At 41.1% G+C, this 21,220-nt stretch overlaps 1 protein-coding gene across 1 annotated transcript; it reads left to right on the forward strand.

Moving 5' to 3' along the window:
- The first annotated feature begins 12,887 nt into the window (after positions 1–12,887).
- On the forward strand, positions 12,888–20,923 carry LOC142494735 (UDP-glucose 6-dehydrogenase-like). Its single transcript, XM_075599171.1, has 6 exons — positions 12,888–13,109; positions 15,074–15,175; positions 15,570–15,770; positions 17,541–17,738; positions 19,578–19,725; positions 20,772–20,923. The coding sequence occupies exons 1-6, from the start codon at positions 12,948–12,950 to the stop codon at positions 20,921–20,923; spliced, it is 963 nt and encodes a 320-aa protein (XP_075455286.1). The 5' UTR covers positions 12,888–12,947.
- The last annotated feature ends 297 nt before the right edge of the window (positions 20,924–21,220 follow it).

The following is a 21,220-nucleotide window of genomic DNA, read 5'->3' on the forward strand; positions in this document are numbered from 1 at the left end:
TCAAGGACACGGGCGGTATTTCTAAACCAAATTCATTGTCCGCTAAAGGTACGTCAGACTTACCTAAAAATGTCCCACATAAAAGCTAAATATGATGTGATTTTACTGTTGCTGCTAAAAAATGTTCATCACATTTAAAAGGGAAAAATAAGAAGTTGCAATTGGGTTTGTGATCACTGTCATTATGATAGCTCTGTTATTTATCAATGTATATGTTAATTGAAAACAGATTGTAGTATGCATGCAAATGTAGTTTTTTTTACCCAGTTTTACTGGAATGTAACTATTGAAAACTATTCATACATTTCTAGGGTGTCACATTAATTGGAAAATAAATATTTACCTTTATGGGAAAAAAAACACTGATGTAAGTGACGTGATTAAAGTCACACAGAGGCAACGATCGTAGCACAATGATTAATAATTAGAAAAATATATAATTATACGTCACTGTTAATGTACCCGAGCCTGTACATGGGCATTGAGCGGCAAAATTCACACGTTCACCACAGAGCTTACAATCTAATATATGTCCATAGCTCCGTTGAGTTTGAATTGGGTGTTGTTTGATTGTAAGCTCTTGGGCACAATGATTCATTATATCTATACTACCAAGCACAGCATTGTGTCAAAGTGCCAGCACTACATTAAAGTGGTGAACATAAAAAAAAATAAGTGTGTGTGTGTGTATATATATGTGTGTGTATATATATATGTGTGTGTATATATATGTGTGTATATATATATGTGTGTATATATATATATATATATATATATATATATATATATATATATATATATATATATATATATATATATATATATTTATACAAAAAGAGAAAAAAGTATCCCAAAACAGCACTCTAGCATACAAAAGTATCACATTCATTAATTACATCACATAAGACAAATGACAATTAAAAACTGATATATATATTGTATGTATATAAGCCACTGCAAAGATTACCTCCATTGAGTAGTAATTAGGTGAATAGAGGGGGTGTGTCTGACGGCCTCAGCTCTGCTCCTATAGCATTGTGAGTTGGGTGGGTCCGGTTAGAGCATTTAATAAGAGCGCAGGGACCCTTCTCACTCCATCACTCATCTAACATCAAGGGCCGAGCACAGACAGGACACAGGCAAGTCTCTCCCGTCCTCTATTTCAGCTAAAAGAAGCCCTGTTAGTACGCACAGTGCTTGGCACTTAGCATTTCATTCTGATAGCACTTCGCTCATTGGGTCACAGAGCATTTGCCTTTACTTCTACTAACAGATTGTTCACTTTGCCACGAGTTCCTTCTATTTCTTCCCTTGCCCTGTTTCATTCCCTCCTTCATTTGCATTGCAGTTATTTTTTCATATACTATTCATTCATTTTCAATCTCGCTCCTGTTCCTTTTTCCTTTCTTTTCTCTCCCACATTTTGCTTTATTTATGTATAAATCCTGTATATTCACTTTTCTTTGTACATTCTCCTCTGTCACTTACAAGCAACTCCATTCTGTATTACAAAGTCTTCCTTTCTGTTCCTATATTACCACCACTGAAGTGTTGTGTGTTGTGTGTGTGTGGTCACACTTTGAGTTGGTTTCCGAAGTCTATGATTGGTCACCAAAGCATTTGGATCCCTTGTCTTTGGTAATCCGTTTTCATTCCCCATAGCTCTACTTTACTTTATAGTCATGTGGCACATGACTGGAATCAATATCATTATATACTTCCCCCCTGTGAGACATAATTGGACAATGTTTTTTGTTTGCCTGCCTCTGGATCAATACAAATATAGCAGGAGAATCTCAGTTGACTACATTTTACAGTAGGTTGAATCCATTGGAGATGGGTCATCTTTTTCCATTTCCCATGGATATCTTCAACACAAAAAGTTGGACATCTTTTTACAAAGGTGTGTGTGTGTGTATATATATATATATATATATATTAACATGGGAAGGATGTTGATACATGGAGGAATCTGATTGTGATTATTGGAGTCGGGAATTAGCTAGTTGCGATGGTCCTTAGTATGGGAGTACTTAAGTATTCGGTGATTATTTGTACTAACAAGATATAAGGTAAGCTTTCGAGAGAACTCTTGAAAGCTTGTCATGTAATATCTATTAGTCCAAATAATAAAAGTTATCGCCTGATCCTGAAGTACTCATATTACTTTGGAGTCAGGAAGGAATTTACTTTGAACATGTGACTTTTTTTTCAACTTCATCTACTATGTAACCGTAATAATACGTGGGGGAAAGAGAAATGACATGAGTTGTCTAATACATAGACTGCGTGCTGAGCAGCAGGCCAGGATTTCCCCACTTCAGAGGCCAGTGCCCTTATCACTTTAATATAGTGTGTGTGTGTGTGTGTGTGTGTGTGTGTGTGTGTGTGTGTGTGTGTGTATCCCTCGAGCACATTCACAGGTCTGCAACCCTGCCTTTCACCATTATCACCTAGCATACAGTGCTTCCACTGCAGCAAGGGATTCTGGGAAATGACATGCAAATGAGTACACTGTGCGTGTATTTATTATATACTTGTATATGTCCATGGCACTCTGGAATTAGAAAGATCTAAAGATACATTTATTTAACACCGTGATACAAACAATAAAATCTGAGCGACGTTTGAAGCCAAAAAAAACCAGCCCTTTCTCAAGCTCCTCAAAGCTCGAAATGTCTCTTAGATTTTATTGTTTGTATCCCATGAGGTGTTTAAATCAGGGGGCGCGCAAACTTTTTTTGCTGCGCCCCCTCTGTCTCTTCTGCTCCGGTGGTGCCCCCCCTTACCTCATGCGGGGTCATGTGATTTCTTGTGATGTCACATGACTACGTGGCGTCATTTGACATGAGTCCTGACGCCGGCAGAGACGAGGTAAGTTTAGAGTTGCAGGGGCCTCACGTGATCCACCCGCCCTTGGGGGAGGAGTGCGGGGCCCCTGCGACACCGCACCATCTCCCCCCCCCCCCAGAAAAATCTCCGCTGTATTAAATAAATGTATCTTTATACTTTTTTCTAATTCTCGAGTGCCGTGGACACTTTATATTGTTTTGATCTAGAGAGGTGAACACAAGATAGGTGCTCGCTGGACTAATCCCTACAGCTAAATCTCTATTCTCAAGCAGGGCAGTGAAGGGGTTAATGGTTTAAATGGATCATCAGAGTGGCAGTGAGATACCCACAGGCAGGAAATGTGGGCCCCCTGCCTGCCTGAACTCATGCTCCTGGCTTTCAATTAACAACGGGGGCCTCTGATTCCAAGTCTTGGAATTTCACCTCCAAGAAAGAGGGGTCTTTTTTTTTTTTTTTTTTTTTTTTTAAACCCATTTTCTGCTGGCCCTGTACCCATTGCATAAATCATGTATTTCATTATCTCCCCCACTGTTCTATAGTGATTTAACAAGTATTGATGGAGATGAATAATGCAGTGATTATGAAATGTCTTTGAACACCTCCCAATATATCCAATAAATATTAAAGATGTAATCCTACTGCCTTGAGTAATGTGGTAGCAACTGCCACGCGCTTACAGGGGCCCCGCACTCTTCCCTGGCCCAATTTCCGTAATCACAGTTTAAATGTTGTGGTGGTTAATTTAACCAGCACAACATTTAAACTGTGATTACGGAGGTTGGGTCAGGGAAGAGTGCGGGACCTCTAAGAGCTGGCATCTCCAGGTACTGCGCTTTGTCGCGTCACGTGACGTTATCATGTGACAGGATGTGCGGCTCGGGAGGGCTCAGGAACCCGGGCCTCGCCATATGCCCAGCCGGCCCTGCCTTGTAGTATATCAGAAGCAGACTTCCCAGAATCCCCTGCAGCTGGAAAGGGACACTTTTGATTGGTTCTCGCAGTACAGGACGATCTTGGTCCCGGATTTATGATTTGAGAGGCTGATTCTTGGGATAGCTGTTGTAGGTCTTGAAATGACTTCCGTTAAGAAGAGCAGCTGGGGGATTGATTACATACTACTATGTACTGCTTACAGTAATTCTGTGAATTATTTTTTTTAACAAATATAATTTGTTATATATAATTTGTTATATATATATATATATATATATATATATATATATATATATATATATATATTATTCCACTTTCTCTGATGGGATCATGTAATTTGTGGCGTGTCGCCTTAACTTCAAAATTTCCAGATTTCAAGGGTTTGCTTACAAACCTTAAAAGCACTTTAACAACAAATTTTCAATTTAATTTCTGCGGTTTTTATCCTATGGACCATGTATAGCAATTGATCACAAGGACTCTTTAACTTCTATATTTGACTATAACATTGTTCATGGATACTTCCCAGTGATGTTGTAAAATTGTATCAAACGGACTGTACAACTGTGCTCAAACTTTCCACAAACACTCACCTTGCCAATCTGACCTGAAATCACGTTTTTGAGAAGTTATGAACAACTGAAAAAGTTGGGGGGGTTATAATGGAAGTCTCCATCAAACCTTAACTACGGCATACATAATATAAGCGTTCCAGTGCTTAACCCTCTCCCATTTTGAGTGAACATTTGACATAATGTGTCTTGTTATTGAAAGCGAATGCAATGCTGCACTACAATAACGAGATGCAAGGCCTATGCTGTTGTTTGCCTATACTGTAATTCACTTTGCGGATACATGTTAACCTCGGGGGGGGGGGGGGGGGGGGTTCCTGGTTTCCTGTAGATCACATTACGAGCCCTGATTTAACAGAGCTTTGTGGCTCTAGCCCTATATTTGCTCTGGTGAGCACTGGGGCATGCCTGTAATCCTGTGATGTTGGGTTTATGGTTCTGCTCCTTGTAGTGTTCTATGCTACTAAGGAAAGTACACCTGGAATTCTTTTAACACTATTCTAGTTCAGAACCGCCAACCCATATGTTTGAAGGGCTATATGTTTACCAGATAATGAAATGATGAGCACCACTAATATATTTAAAGGTTAATGTTCTTCAGGAACCAATAATAAATGGTTTCGATGTTTACCCACTTTGGGGGACGTGCCTTTTAAATGTAACCAAATGAGGGGTGCATTATCCTGCCCCTCCCCTTTCCATTAAAAAAAATAAAAAAATCTTAACACTTCCATGGTAAACCAATGCTTTGGAGGGTTTTTACAAGTTTTATCTAATGTCTTTTGGTGATCAAACACAACTCATGGCTCCAGTTAAATAGTGGGCTTTCCGCAGCCTTGTTTGCCAAGTTATACTGATGCCAGCATTATTCAAGCCGACAAACCCAAGTAGACGAAAAGCGATGCACATTTCTTTTCTACAAGATCGTGAGAGTTACTTTAAGGGTGAATACATCTTTCTAAGGAAGACAATTTCACTAGTAAGTTGTACTTCTTTTTTTTTTTTCCCTGCTTTATTGAATGATCCTTTAACACGTTGAGTGCCGGAGGGGCCGTGGTGTCAGTTCCCCTCCTCCGTTCCTCAGCTGGCCGGGTCGCAGAGCGCAGAACACGTTCTCCCCTAGAAAACGAGCAAATAGCATCTGACCCAACTACTATGGGGCAGCCAATGGGTTAACTGCTCTATACAATTGTATTTATATAGCACCAAACATGTACGCAGCGCTGTACAACATTACAATAGCAGGTAAATAATGTACACTGGGAATAAGTGCAACATAAGCCTAAAGGAAACCGTGCCCCACAGAGCTTGCAATCCAAGTGCTTGTACGTCATAGGCACTTCCTCGTTTTCTAGCTCCCTCCGATTCCGGCATCTGGGCACCGGGCACGTCATGTTATCGCTCCAGAAGGGAGGAGGATAGGGTGACCAGATTTTGAAATGTAATAACCGGGACACATTAAAAAATATTTAGAAAACAAATTAAATCTCAAACTCTCTCTCTTTCTCTTTCTCCTCTCTCTCTTTCTCCTCTCTCTCTTTCTCTTTCTCTTTCTCTCTCTCTTTCTCTCTCTCTCTTTCTCTTTCTCTCTCTTTCTCTCTCTCTTTCTCTTTCTCTTTCTCTTTCTCTCTCTCTCTCTTTCTCTCTCTCTCTCTCTCTCTCTCTTTCTCTCTCACTTCCCAACACACATGGAACCGGGAGATCGAGAGCAGAGGAGAAAATAGTTATATATGGGGGAAAAAAACTTATTTGTCTGTTGCATGGACACAGCTGGAATGACTGTTTCGATTGAAACGGTCTTGATTCCCTTTATTATAACCATGCCCTCTGCTTAGGGAAGCCCTGTTTCACTTTTGACAGTTTCTTGAATTCGAGCTCCCCCAAGACATGGGAAATCATGGATCGCTTATCTCCCCCTCATAGCTATTATTAACACTTTGAGTGCCGCAGGGTTGGATTGCTGATGACGGAACTGAAGAGTGCAGGGTGCTAAGGAAACTAGTCTTTTTTTTTGGTGGGGACGTAGCTACAACGTCATAGGGGAACTCCAATTATTACAGTTACATGGTAGGTGAGGTTAAAAAAGACGTGCATCCGTTACGTTCAACCTATGCTAAATTTAGATGACAGATGCTTTATCCTATATCCGTACTTACAGTATATTGATACAGAGGAAAGCAAAAAACACCAGTGAAATATTATCCAATGATATCTCATAAGGGAAAAAATGAATTCCTTCCTGACTCCAAATATTGTAATCAGATAACTCCCTGGATCAACATCCTTCCCATGTTTATGTATTTGGTATATCCCTGTATACCTTTATCTGCTTTCAGTCTCTATAGGTAATGAATTCTAAATGTTACTGCCCTTACTAAAGAACCCTGTCCTTTGTTTGCTGGTGAAATTTCCTTTCCTCCAATCTTAAATGACCCTGAGTCATTTGTACTGCCCTTGGGATGAATAGTTCTTTTCAAAGCTCCTTGGTATTGTCCCCGAATATATTTGTATATAGTTATCATATCCCCTCTTTTCCTTGGTCCCGCTGCGGCTGGTGGCGCGCACGGCCGCGGGCCACCAGCACCTTACCCGAATGGTCCTTGTCCCTGCTGCCTCCTTCCGGCAGGGCTGACTGCGCGCTGTGACGCGTCAGCCTGCTGGAGCTACCACCTCCTTGTGCTTTGCAGCGCTGACGCGCCACGTGGTGCACGCGTCGGCCAATGAGGGGAGTAGGAAGGAGCTACGGCGGGAGGGAGGCGGCTTGTGAGGGAAGTCTGAGGCAGCCGTGCATGGTTCTCCCTCCTTCTCCCCCCCCCCCTCCCTCCAAAAGGTAGGGGTGGGGTGTATGTGTGTGTGTGACGCAAGAGGTCCGGAACCATTAGCAGGATGGGGGAACAAACTTCTGCTTTATTATTTATTTCCTAATTTGCTGGGAGCTGTATGTATTGTGGGCGGAATGAGTCCCTGTTTAGAACGGATTCCCCTCCTCCCTGACACACAACATGGCCGCGCCCCCCCTCGTCATTGCCCCATCCCACCCGACCCGTTTGGCAACGCCCCCCCAGCGCGCAACACAGTTCACTGCAGACTGCATATCGCGGGGCAGTGACTTGCACGAGCCGCCGGCAAGCAAGCTTGCCGTGCGGGCGCGTGCAGTGGGGCCTTAGCCTAAGACACACTTTTTTTTTTTCTAATGTAAACAAATGTAATTTAGCTAGCCCCTCCATCAATCAGATTATCCATCCCCATTATTAATTTGGTGGCTCTTCTGACTTTTTCTAGTTCCATAATGTCTTTTCTGTGGAGTGGTGCCCAAAACTATACTCTATATTCAAGGTGTGGTCTTACTAATGCTTTATAGAGGGGCATAATTATGTTTACTTTCCATCCATTCCCTGTTTTAATGCAAGATAAGATATTGTTTCCCTTTGCAGCTACTGCATGACATTGGGCACTATTGCTAAGCCTACTGTCTACAAGCACTCCTAAATCCTTCTCCTTCACGGATTCTCCTAATTTATCTTTGTTTCCCAAATATATAACCTTATATTTATCTGTATTAAACCTCATCTGTCGTGTACCTGCCCAAGTTTCCAGTCTATCCAAGTCCTTCTGGTGAGAAATTACATCCTGCTCTGATTTACCCTACCTTACATAATTTACACATGAACGTCTTCCTCAGTTAACCAATTGTTCGTTAATATAGAGGTTGTGGCTTCCTCCTGCAGCACAATTATTGGGATTTGATTCTTCCCATGTAAATACAGAGGCAAAGATTTTGTGTAATACCCTTGCTTTTTTCTTATCTCCAATAATTTGCCTGCTCATCTCACACTGAAAGGGTCCTATACTTTCTTTTCTATATATTTTTTTTTTGTTTTGTTATTAAGGTACTTAAATAACTTTTTAGGGTTGATCTTACTTTCTATTACAATCTTTTCAAGTTTTGCTAATTTGATTTGACTTTTTGCAATTTTTGTTACATTCCTTATCATTCTCATACGATGCCTCTGTCCCTTCTGACTTAAAGAATCTAAACACCTTCCTCTTTTCCATTTCCTCCCCTACCTGTTTATTTAGCTACATTGGTTTAGACTTATTTCTTTTATATTTATTACCCAAGGGTACACAGAGTGTGCTTTTCTAACAATGTTTTAAAGACTGCCCATTTATCTTCTACATTCTTCCCTCCAAAAACAATATCCCAAAGTATTACTTGTAGATTATTCCTCAGTTTATTCAAATCTGCCTTTCTAAAATATAAAGTCTTTGTTGAACCCAAGTAATATGGTTTTTGATCATTTATTTCAAATGAGACCATGTTATGATCACTGTTACCCAAATGTTCCTAGACTTTAATATTTGTTATTACTTCTACATTGTTTGATATTACAAAATACAGTATTGCCCGTCTCCTGGTTAGTTCCTCAATTTTGGGTCATGTAATTGTCTTTAAGCACCCCCAAAAACCTGTTTCCTTTCATTGTAATGCTAATCTCATTGCCCCAGTCTGTCTGGATAATTAAAATCACACACAATGCAAACATGACCTAGTTTTGATGCCTTCTCCATTTGCAAAAGTATTTTGGCTTCCTCAATCTCTGATATTTGGTTGTTTATAGCATATTCCCACAAACATTTTCTTTGTACTTTTACCTCCACTGCTAATTTCTATCCACAAGATCTCTACATTTTCATCATTCCCTTCATAAACATCTTCCCTTATAATAGGATATAGATCTGGTTTAACATAAACATATCCCACCTCCTGATATTTGCTTGATCCTTCCCGAAAAAGTGAATAACACGCTAACTGAACTGCCCAGTTATGAGTTTCATCCCACCATGTTTCAGTAATGCCTATGATACCATACTGCTCCCTTGCAGCTATTAATTCAAGCTCCCCCATTTTATCTGTCAGGCTTCTTGCAGTAGCAAGCATGCATTTAATTTTTTTTCCAGTCTGTACTATTATCTTATCTGCTCCTGTCTGTCTACTCCAATTGGATTTAGTCTTTAAATATTTAGTCTTTTAGAAGATTTCTAGTATTATCTGTATTTAATATGGATATCTCCCTGCTTGCCAAACTCCACTTCCCACCATTCTACCTCCATGACTCCTAGCTATTTCCCCATCTATTTGCAGATTTTCACATTAAATGTGGCTGCTGTTTCATAGTTACAAGCTACCCTACGAATCTATGGGGTCTATTCTATATCAATCAAGGCGGATGATATTCCCCATTAAGTTCAGTGGGGAATTTTGGACGAAAACAGCCCGATCGGCGTATTTACAATATGTTTGTGTGATATTTATATTATATTCTCTTGTGTGCAGATTCACAGGTCTGTAACCCTGCCTTTCCTCTCTTAGCATACAATGCTTCCACTGCAGCCAGGGATTATGGGTAATGACATGCAAATGAACACACAATATCACATTTTGCTTCAGGTCTATTGTAACATGGGCCCTATATGCTGAAGCCTGCCGTATTACACAGCTTTTCAGCACAACCTGGGTTAAAGAAGTACATGGCCAGTACTCAGACAACTATTTTGACGTGTGTGTGATGGCTGCAAAATGACCCTGATCTTGTCCTGGTTTCTCCGGAGCCAGATTGTCGGGCTATGTTTAAGAAGCGATTGCTAGCTTTACCACTGCATAATCCTGGTACACTTTCACCCTAAAAGCCCAGCTTCATCTCCACCCAAAACTGTCCTGCTGTGTGAGTTAAGGATATTTAGCACAGAGGCTGCTTCAGTCTCTGGGTTCGATATGTCTCCGGTACAGTGATGAGTCTGTTGCACAGCTTGCGTTTACCTACAAACACTGCTTTGTTGCTGGCACAACCTTGCCACTGTCAATTCTTCGTGCGGGAATAGATGGCTTGTGTGAATCAGTCGGCGGAGAGGTACAATTACCTCTCTGTCTCTGCACGGAGGGACGGACTCCTTTTATACACACTGGGTTTTGCACGTAGTCCTGTGTCTGATCTCCGAGTGTTGGCCGTGTCTGCACAGGCCCCCTTTCACCCAAGAATTACCACCCGTTTTGCCCAACAATAGGTAATAAGACATCGTACAGAATATTAACAATCCACACTTTTTGGGGCGGTTTAAATGTGTAACTCTTTGAAGGGCCGTCCCACCCTGGTCCAAAGGGAACTAATGACGGTCTTGTGTTTTTAATAGGTTAAATGTAGGTGATTTTTTCCATTTTTTATTATTTTTAAATCGCGTGTAGAAATTCTTTAAAGCTCTCTCCGGCCAAAATTATTACGCGATGCTAAGCTGTTCTCCCCATACTACTCAAGAGAATAGGCCTTACAGCTTAGCACGCCTTAATAAGTATGGCCCTAATGTTTCCATGGTTACTAAATGCCTTGGATGCTTTTGACAATCTTTCATGGTCGGGCTGCTCAGACCTGAGATTTTACAGTTACATTTCTAATACATTTTAACGTAGTGTCTTTTCCCCTGTTATTTGTAAGGTAATTATGATGCCATCCTTGGCCAAACTGGTACAAATGTACAACTCTCTTAAGCGTCTGAGCATGAATTTCAAAGGACACTATGAAAATGACCACATACTCATTCTGCACAGTATACTTGAAGAAGAAACATGTTTCAAAAGCTCTGTGCACTAACCTTTGCTTTGCACAGCACACAAATAGAAAAGTTTGACTTTGCAGCTGATTAAATTGTTCCTAAGAAGCCAATTACATTGTTAAGTTTGTTACTATTTTTTTTTTTGCAAATTCCTGTGCTAAAATTCCACATTTTATTACTGACATTGGCGTGGCAGACAGCCAAAGATGTAAGCAAGAGGGCAGCCATCTTTAAAATTCCAGACCATTTGACACCACTGCTGAAACATATGAATAACTACATCACTTTTTTAGAAGTCATCGGGAAGAGAGAACTGTTGCACAATATATATATATTTTTTTCTGTTCGAAGAAATTGGTTCTTTAATAACCATAAAGCTAAAATATTTCAAGTCTGTTGAACTCCTAAGAAACCATGAGAGTGAAAGTGTCCCCAGCGAAGTCACCAAGGAATATGACCTCATGTGAGTTTAATGATAACATTCTGTTGCTTCTTGCACACCGGACCAACCCAGAGCGGAAATGCAGTGTGGATGGAGCCCAGGGTGTATGCATGTTCCTAGCAGCTGACTGCAGATGTCAGACCTGTAGTGTTTCTAAGTGTAACCAGATGTTGCACATCTGCATCCCATATTTCATGTCATTCTCACTTTGGGGGGTGGGAGGGAAGTCTTTTTAAAACGTTAACCTCACAGCTGCTGAAAGCAGTGTACTGTGCATTAAAGTAGAAAGTGGAAGACGCAGTAGCAAAAGTGCCATTTAAAAATAAAAGGAGGAAAACTCGTACTATTTTTGTGTGTGTCTTTTAAACGAGCATTTATGGTCACTGTTTTTGCATTTCTATATTTTTTTTTTTTTTTTTTCTTGCCCTTTCCAACTCGGTTTTTATTTATTTTTGTTAATCTGATGCACCATTCAGGAGATGTGTTTGAAATATTACATGTCCGAGAAGTAAAAATGAAGCTCTCCCCAAAGCGGAGTGCAGTCTAACATTTACCATGGTGGATTCCAGAGATAAAAAAAATTATGATTTTCTTAACACTGCATCTTTTTAAAGAGTAGGAGGCAAGATAATAACTTTATATGAGATAAACTTAATATAGGACTGGGGGGGGGCACGAGGGGGGATTGCTGCTTTTTTGTGCCATTTAATGGAAACCAAAGTAGTGGTACTTTGTACCATTTTAATGCAATAGTTATGTGACCGGCTTCTCCCCCACTTCCGATTTTTAAAGGTGGTGCTCAATTTAGAGTTAATCACCTGTAAATTAACTGTTTTTTTTATTTCAATTGTGTGAAAAATGTGTATATATTACTTTTTGCGAGAATGCTGGATTCAAGCAGATCAGCTACTGATGTTTCTGTTTGTCAGTTTAACTCTGTCTGATGGTATTATAATTACTTGGCAATTTGTGTCTGACAAACAGTCTTATTACCTAGAGGCGTTAAATATTGTAATATCCCACTATAGCATTTGTTTACCAAGGAAATTAAACTATAAAAATGGTGCTAAATGTAACCTATCCAACAGGCAAAGTTCTTATTTCACCTTCCCAGAGAAGATTGCCCCTTAAAGTAATGGGCTATTTAGCACCAGTTTTTGTAGCTGGTAGACTTTCTGACGTGACCTCTGGGATTTTAAATGGACATTTAAACATTACACACATTCATAAAGGCCCAGAGTCACTTAATGTTGATTTGGCGTCACATTAATACTAATGGTGTATCTTCAAAGCACAGTAATGTTCTGGTTTACCAGAGCTTTGGGGATCTAGCCCAAAATCTTGAAAGGCGGCAAAACTTGGGTTAGGGATTTCATTTTTGTTTATCTGCAGTGTGGGAGTAAGGCCTTGAGGGAATACCCAGCAACTATACCCCAAAACACAGCATCTTAAGATTGTGTGCTTTCTATCTGCAGGTGAAGAAGCTGTCGGTGTGCGTTTATTGCCTGGGTTGAGTGGTCGGTAAATTGACTCTGAAGATGATGCAGGTGAAGCGCATTTGCTGCATTGGTGCTGGGTATGTGGGTGGCCCGTCATGCACAGTCATAGCCCAGATGTGCCCTGAGATCACAGTCACTGTTGTGGACGTCAATGAAGATCGAATCCGGGCGTGGAACTCCGAGCAGCTTCCTATCTTTGAGGTATCCACTTTGTCCACATAGTGCACACAATGAGTTACTGCGCTGCAGTCTTGACAAGAGACGTACATATAAGCCCATATTTACTAACATAGTGCTAGCCCGTAAGACACTTTGTATTCTTTCTACACCAGAGGGTGTCCACCTCTTGGTAAATATAGACGTAATGTGAGACTTGTTGGGTCAGAGGCAAATTGTTCCAACTGCTCATTTCAACATCAGTATTGTATCCATGCTTTGTACCGGACTGCAGCCGGCTCCCCTCCTTTGCCGGGCACTGCTCGGACCCACACACGGCACTATTCTTTTATAAAAATGCAGAGAAGTTATTATCAAAGATGAAATAGACCAACAAATCACCAAGTTTGGGTTGACAACATCTCATTGGGGCACTCTGGCTGACTGGCACTTGACGTTACATGGGTCAAGCCTATGGTAGGAACGGCCGTGAGTCACTGGAAGGTCCCAGTTTTAGAACGAGGTCCGGTCCATGCATAGTACTCTTATTTATTACCCCTTCCTGGTGTGTGTGTGTGTGTGTGTGTGTGTGTGTGTGTGTGTGTGTGTGTCCCTAGACACCAAATATATGCCACACATCCCTTGCTATTGAGATCTATAGATATATGCAGGGTGTCCATAAATTATTCACCCCATTATAAGCCTTAATCAATTATCGATTAAAATATAATAATTTTATGGACATCGTATGTGTGTCACCATAGCAACTACCCTAAGAAAAGGACTTAACCTCATAAATCCCAAATACCCCTAGTAATTTTGCTAGTCTAGCCATAAATCAGGGACCTCAAGGCCCATTGCAGTACTAACAGAAAAAAAGACAAACTGCTGAAGATTAGCACAGCTGCACTTTTTAAACATAACTCATTGGGTGTGGTCTTGTATCATAAACATGCGGTCACTACATGTAGACACACTAGAATTTACATAATTTAGCAGAATACACTTTTCCAGCCAAAACGCATTAATGTATAATATATGAACCTTTTTAATGCTGACCTCTAAGGACTAATGTGTAATGTGTATCATTTGTCCACACCCTGTTACTACTAGATAAGTCTGTGAGGCAGAGTTGATCAGTACAGTGTATGGCTGTTATCACTGAAATGGTTCTAGTCACAGTAATCAATAAAGATGAGGTTGAATAAATAAACAGAATAACCTTAAATAAAATGGATATTTTTTTTCTTCTGGGGGTTAGTGCTAATGATATGCAATAGAGGTGCTCCCCCTAACACCACATCCACTAAAGGCAAGTCGGGTTAGCATAACAACATGGTTGTGGGCACCATGGCACTCGCCAAGCCTTTTCTGGGTACGTGCATGCCTGGGGCCATCACTGGGGGAGGGAGCTGGGACAACTGCTCGTATCCCCCTCCCCCCCCCCCCCCCTGCAGCAGGCCCGGCCTCAGGTCTTAAGCCCTGCCCCCGCACTGGAAGTTCGGTTTATATGGCACGGCACCGGAGACGTGTGTTTTTTTTGTTGGTGTTTTTTTTAATATATCATTTGCATCTTGTAACTGAGGTCTGTATTGACTATCTTTATTTCTTGATTACTGCAGTGCAGCAAGTCATTAAATCAGTGATACTTATTCTTCCTGGCCCCATTACTTGAAAAACATGGGTTTTATTTTAAACTCCAAATAGGAAAACGGTAGTTCTTCTATAAAATGGAGAACACGTGCACTCATTATTTTTTTTTTTATGAGCGCTCCCATTTTACTTTTTCACAATCTTTTTATGTAATTCACCTAGTTGACATACGACAGAGACCTATAATTTGTCGGCAAATAAGGACCACTTGGCACACCCAGTCTGCCCATTTTCCTATCTGCTGCTCAGACCTTATTTGATCCTTGGCTTCCTAACAGTCCTGAAGATGTGAGAAGTTACACTTTCGTAATGAAAACCCAACCACAGTGTGACATTGTCCCATTTCTTCTCCTTAGCCTGGCCTTCAAGCAGTGGTGGAGTCATGTCGAGGGAAGAACCTTTTCTTTTCAACCAATATCAATGACGCCATCCGAGACGCTGACATCATCTTTATTTCGGTAAGACATGGTCCAGGTTTACAGCAGGGATGTCTGGAGTACCACTGATGACTAGAGTGAGAGGCATGGGGACTATGTATTAAAGTCTGTTGGGTGCAAAACTGGGTGTTTTAATGAGTGCAAAAAGTAGCTTGTGTTATTTATCATAACCAACTCAACGTATTATTACCTACTTTTTGCAGCTCGCAAACATATATATTCATATTCCCACTATAGCGCGTAAAATTCCTATTGCCTTCAATGGGAGTTTGTAAGACAGTGGCCTGATCGTGACTATCGCAGTTAATGAATAACAACCATGTTCTCAACATAATTTCCTCAAGTAAAATATTGTGCACTAAAAAAATAAATATATTTCTATAGTACTCAAATGTTACTCACCATTTACTACTAGGTCAACACTCCCACCAAAACCTTTGGTATAGGGAAGGGCAGGGCAGCTGACCTGAAGTACATAGAAGCATGTGCCCGTCAGATTGCAGAGGTGGCAGATGGCTACAAGATCGTGGTAGAAAAAAGCACTGTGCCAGTCAGAGCAGCTGAAATCATCCGGCGGATCTTCAGTGCCAGCATCAAATTCAACCTTTCATTCCAGGTAAGTGCGCTCTCAGAATGAAGAAGTTGTTTAATAATGTACAATCGCCTCTTACTCGAATGGTTTTTAGTCCAATGATCCCCCAACCCCAGTTCCCGAAATATTTACTTTATGTGCCAGTGTTTCTGGTCCTGTTTCTGAAACCAATATGGTTGCCATCCAAGCCTTCTTACCATGTACCAATAGGAAGCCGCAATGTCATCAGAGCGTGACGTGGCAGCTTCCTATTGGATGACCCCTGATGGCCATTTTTGCTTTTATTTTACCAGCACATAACAATAATAAATATCTCAGGAAACAGAGGGTTAGAGGGGGGGACAATTATAGAGCAATTCAGATTTGGGTGGGTTGCCGCTTTAACATTATGGATCAAGAGTCTGGTTATTGCCATCTGTTCCTTACTTCTGTGTCTCCTAGAGCAGCATCCACTCTGATATGGCTTCTTAAAGTATAGCTATATCATTCCACTGAGTTATATCTTTAATTTAGACAATTTATTATGCTTTTTCCAACGAAAATGTTCAATAAATTACCATAAAAGGTGCCAATATTTGATGTATGTATCTTTGTAAACTCGAGGTAGTTCTAGGCAAATTTGTATATACTGCTAGACATGTCTGGTTATTCCCACTTACCAGCTTCACATTTGAAGGCCAGCATCTATCCTCACCCGAAAGGTCGAGACCGCTGTCTGTGAGGTTTAATGACCATACACTTCTTTAACCCAGGCTGTGTGGAACAAGCTATGTAATACGGCAGGCACAAGCGTATAGGGGTCCATGTTAAAATGGACAAGAAGTAAAGCGTGTGTTCAGCATACATGCTCAGTTGCATGTCATTACCCAGAATCCCTGGCTGCAGTGGAAGCATTGTATGCTAAGAGATCATGGGGAAAGACAGGGTTGCAGAGCCAGTCTAGGACATTTGGTCGCCGCCATTTTGCCGCGGCTAAATCTCCACCAGTTTTTAGCCGCTACTCTCCTCGCCGCAGGGAACTCTCCCCGCTGGGCCGCTTTTCCGCCAAAGTAAATCCTTACCCTAAACCCCCCCCTATACTAACACTACTCCCTACCCTAAAAACCTTAACCCTTAACACTAAACACCATTACCCTAATCCACTATTCTAAAAAGCCTAACCCTTCCCCCTAAACCTAACCCTTTGCCCTAAACACCATTACCCTAAAAAGCCTAAACCCTTATCCTTAAGCACCTACCCTAACCGCTAAATCAACTTTCTTTGGCGAAGTAGCCGGCGGCTGAGTGTCCAGAGGTGAAGGGTCCCTCTGCGGCCAAACAGTCAGACTTGGCCGCGACCTAATGTCCGATGCCATTGAGGTCCTGTCTGAGACGTGCACATGCACCACATGGGATTTTTATTTGCTATATAATGTTAATAATTTATTAATCTCATATTAATGTAACTTTTTGTATCGTTATTAATGCTTCTTACTGCTGTTATATCTGCATTAAACATTAACAGACAGTTTGCTTAAGCAAAATAATGAATGACGCTACAAACATTTCCTGAAGATCTCTCATTTCCAAAAAGTTACTATTTTTTTAACAAATTTATGATTAAGTGTTTTTTTTGTTTGTTTTTTTTAAAAAAAATTTTTTACAAATTCCTGTCATTTTTAATAAATGTATTCTAGAATTGGCAATGAATAAGTAAAATACAACAACTACAGTATGTGTCTAAAAGTCTTGCTTACTATTTACATTTTGTCAAACTTATTCACTTGCTTTGATTTTCTACTTTCTTCCCACCAGGTCCTTTCTAACCCCGAGTTCTTGGCAGAAGGCACTGCCATTAATGACCTCAAGAACCCGGACAGAGTCCTGATTGGAGGTGATGAGACGCTGGAGGGCCAAGAGGCCATTAAAACCCTCAGTGGTGTTTATGAACATTGGGTTCCCAGCAATAAGGTTATCACCACTAACACGTGGTCATCTGAGCTCTCCAAGCTGGTAAGGCCCTGCTCTTTACCCATCATTTTGCCTAAAGTTGTATCCTTGTTTGACTTTAACATACCAATCTCATACCAGCTAAAAAAAAATCCACATCCACAGTGTAACAATGATCCGGTTCTGTACTTGCATCTCCTGGTCCGTTAGCAACTTTAGATACTAAAGTAAGATCTGAAAGCCTGGCCCAGATGATTACAACACATAGTTACTTGGAGTCAGTAGGCAGGTATACAGTTATTTCTGTTGATGCAGTAGTCTGCTCCCCTTTTATTTAATTTTTTTTTTATATGTAGGATTGAAGAAAGGGGGTCTCTGGAGCTGAACCATGTTAATTTCAGCTCTGGGGACCCCATGCTTCCAGAGATACTTGCCTCCATAGAGGGTGCTGGTAGCAGCTCTGGCCGGCCATGTGGGGCTAGCGAAATGGCTTAAATGTCCCGCATCACGGCTTCCTATTGGCCCATGTGGTGCAGGACATTTAAACCTGCAGAGCTGATACTGGCAACCACCTTGGAGGCAGTATCTCTGGGAGCAGGGTGTCCCCGGAGCTGAAATTAACATGGTTCAGACCCCGTGCTCCCCTCCCAGGGGGAAATTATTTTTGAGGGGGACCCCTATCTGCTCCTTTAATCCTTTAACACACTGTTCTTTACTTCTATACTGTTTGTTTCTTCCCCTCTTCTGCTGTAGCACTTCAAATGTTTGTGTATGGACACCATTTTAATACGGGATTGAAGCATGGGGTCTCCGGATCTGAACCCCATTCATTTCGGCTCCGGCGACCCCCTGCTTCCGGAGGTACTTGAGATACCACCAGGAGTCACGATATGCCTGCTTTTCAAAATGCCCAGGCCCTGCGGGCCAATAGGAAACCATGACATCATCCAGTGCAACCTCCTTATATGGCCCGTGTGACCTGGGCTGTAAACTGCAGGAGATACCGGCACCCCCTTCTGAGGTAAGTATCTCTGGAAACCGGGGGTCCCTGGAGCTGAAATAAATGGGCTTCAGCTCCGGAGGCCCCCTGCTTCAACCCTGTATTAAAAAAACGAAAGGGGGGGGGGGGGGGGGTGAAAGGCTTGGATTGCTTCAATTTAATCTCAAAGAAATGGGGGTTGAAGCTGTGAGGTTAAATTAATCATATATATTTAGAATGAAAATAAAAATGATTTTTTATTTTCTGGAAGTTATTATACTTGTCCACCGTGTCTACCCCCCCCCCCCCCCCCAGACAAAGATGAAATACCCTTATAAAAGCTTATGTACACAGATACCTGCCTATCTTCCTAACCTATTTATAACTCCAATGAAATGAACTAACTGCTATATAAAGTACAGTATACAAGTCACCATGTTATTAAACCGTATTCTTTTACACTGCAGCCTGTTCATTCTCAGGGAAGATGCGGTGTGCTATTTTGATATTTATTTATTTTTTAAGCATTTTGGCCCTAATTCCGCAGTTACCAGATTACCGGACTGGTAATAGACAATAACTGTATATACTTTTAAACAGTCTTTATTTATTAAGCACAGCATCACTTCTTTGACTTCCGTGCAACTCCAATTCATGTAAAACAAGAATACAAAAAGCTCTTTTTTTGACACCTAGTGGCTACTTCCCTCTAGCACGGTTATCTCCTGAAGTCTCGTGGCTGCAAAACCAGTGCGAAAGAATAGCACCGCATTCATCAATGGAACAAAATCCAATTGCTTTGTATGGGACTTCCTTTATGTATTTTTTTTTTTTTTTTTTTTTAATTTGTCCCATTTTGCAGCCGGGAGATCTTTTTGTAAATAGACTCCTAAGTTTGTTCCTTTTTTATTTTCTGTTTGCAGACGGCCAATGCCTTCTTAGCACAAAGAATCAGCAGCATTAACTCTATCAGTGCCCTCTGCGAGGTGACGGGAGCGGACGTTGAAGAGGTGGCACATGCCATTGGCACAGATAAGCGTATTGGGAGCCGTTTTCTTAAAGCTAGTATTGGTAAGTCTAGATGGACACTTGATAAACCATTTTTGGTCTTCTTTCTGAAACTGGTTTCAAGTGTTCACAGCTAATCTGCTCTCATCCAGCAGTAGAGAAATCTGGTAATGTGTAGGGCAAAAAAGGTATTGGTGGTCTTCAGAGCTGTGGTGGGCAGCCAGTGACTCAGACTGCTGGATAAACCCCACTAAAGATTTAAAAAGTGACCCACCCCCTGCACAATGTGAAATCATTTTAGTTCTGACTTTTAACATGGTTTCATTTGTATTGAAATGCTGAGATCCTAATTCTTGTAGAAACAATGTATTCAGATAAACCTTTATTCCCAGTAAACATACTCTGAGAGGGGTTTTTAAACCAGCAATGTCGGTGTATAAAGTTATTTTGCCCCCCCCACTTCAGCCATTTGCGGAGATTTGTTAGGGGGGGGGAGTTACAAAGTGCATTTTACCGGGTTGTATTCATTTTGTGTTGGGTTGATATTTCCCCCACTTATTCCTTTATCAGAAAATGTCATCGGGTGTTTAACAAAGCGGAGTGAAATGAAGCAGACCCTGATTGAATAACTTTTTAATTCCATGCACTTTACTGGAGCTTCATGCATAGACCCTCACTATAGAGTCCTCTGACTTCCGATAGAGGTTGTGTGATGCCCGTAGCTGCGAGCTTCTAATTAACTTTGGTTGTTTTCCTCTACTTCTTGTCAGGTTATATCACAACCAGTTTTACCAAATGCTAAATTACTCCATGTTCCACCTAGCAAGTCTCAACTTGGGAGACCCTAAAAATGTCAAACTTAGCAATTTTTTTTATTTTTTTGGGGATGTTAAACATTTAGCAATTCCAAAAATATGAAACACTAATGACAATGGAAGTCCAACTTTAAAATAACCAGTCACCTGAAGATCACTTTCTCCGTCATGAAATAGGAAATAAATGAAAAAAATATTAAGGGATATCGTTGATGTCACAGTGATTTGTATAAAAATTGGTGATGTTAAGAACCCATTTCAAATCGGATTTTTTCTATGTCTGTTATTTCACAGGTTTCGGAGGTAGCTGTTTTCAGAAGGATGTTTTAAATCTGATTTATCTGTGTGAGACTCTCAACCTTCATGATGTGGCAAAATACTGGCAGCAGGTAATTAAGTTGGACCTGGGCTCAATTAAAGAGCACTCCCGGGGACGAATTGTTTGAAACTGGGTCTCTGGCAGAATCGCATTGATTTCAGCGGTGGGGATCCATGCTTCCCTCGGAAGGGGGTATCTCTACGCAGTTTAAATGTCCCATGTCATGTGGGCCAATAGAACACCACAAGGGATGATGTCACCGCTTCCTATTGGCCCATAGGGCAGGGGACATTTTAAAGCTACTATCTCGATAACCCTGACTAGCACCCCTTTCCAAGATAAGTTTCTCGGGAAGCAGGTGGTCCCCAGAGCTGAAATCAACACGGTTAAGCTCCAAAGACCCCCTGCTTCAAACCTAAGTTCC

Source organism: Ascaphus truei, chromosome 5 (assembly GCF_040206685.1).
Source record: "Ascaphus truei isolate aAscTru1 chromosome 5, aAscTru1.hap1, whole genome shotgun sequence".
Taxonomy (NCBI): domain Eukaryota; kingdom Metazoa; phylum Chordata; class Amphibia; order Anura; family Ascaphidae; genus Ascaphus; species Ascaphus truei.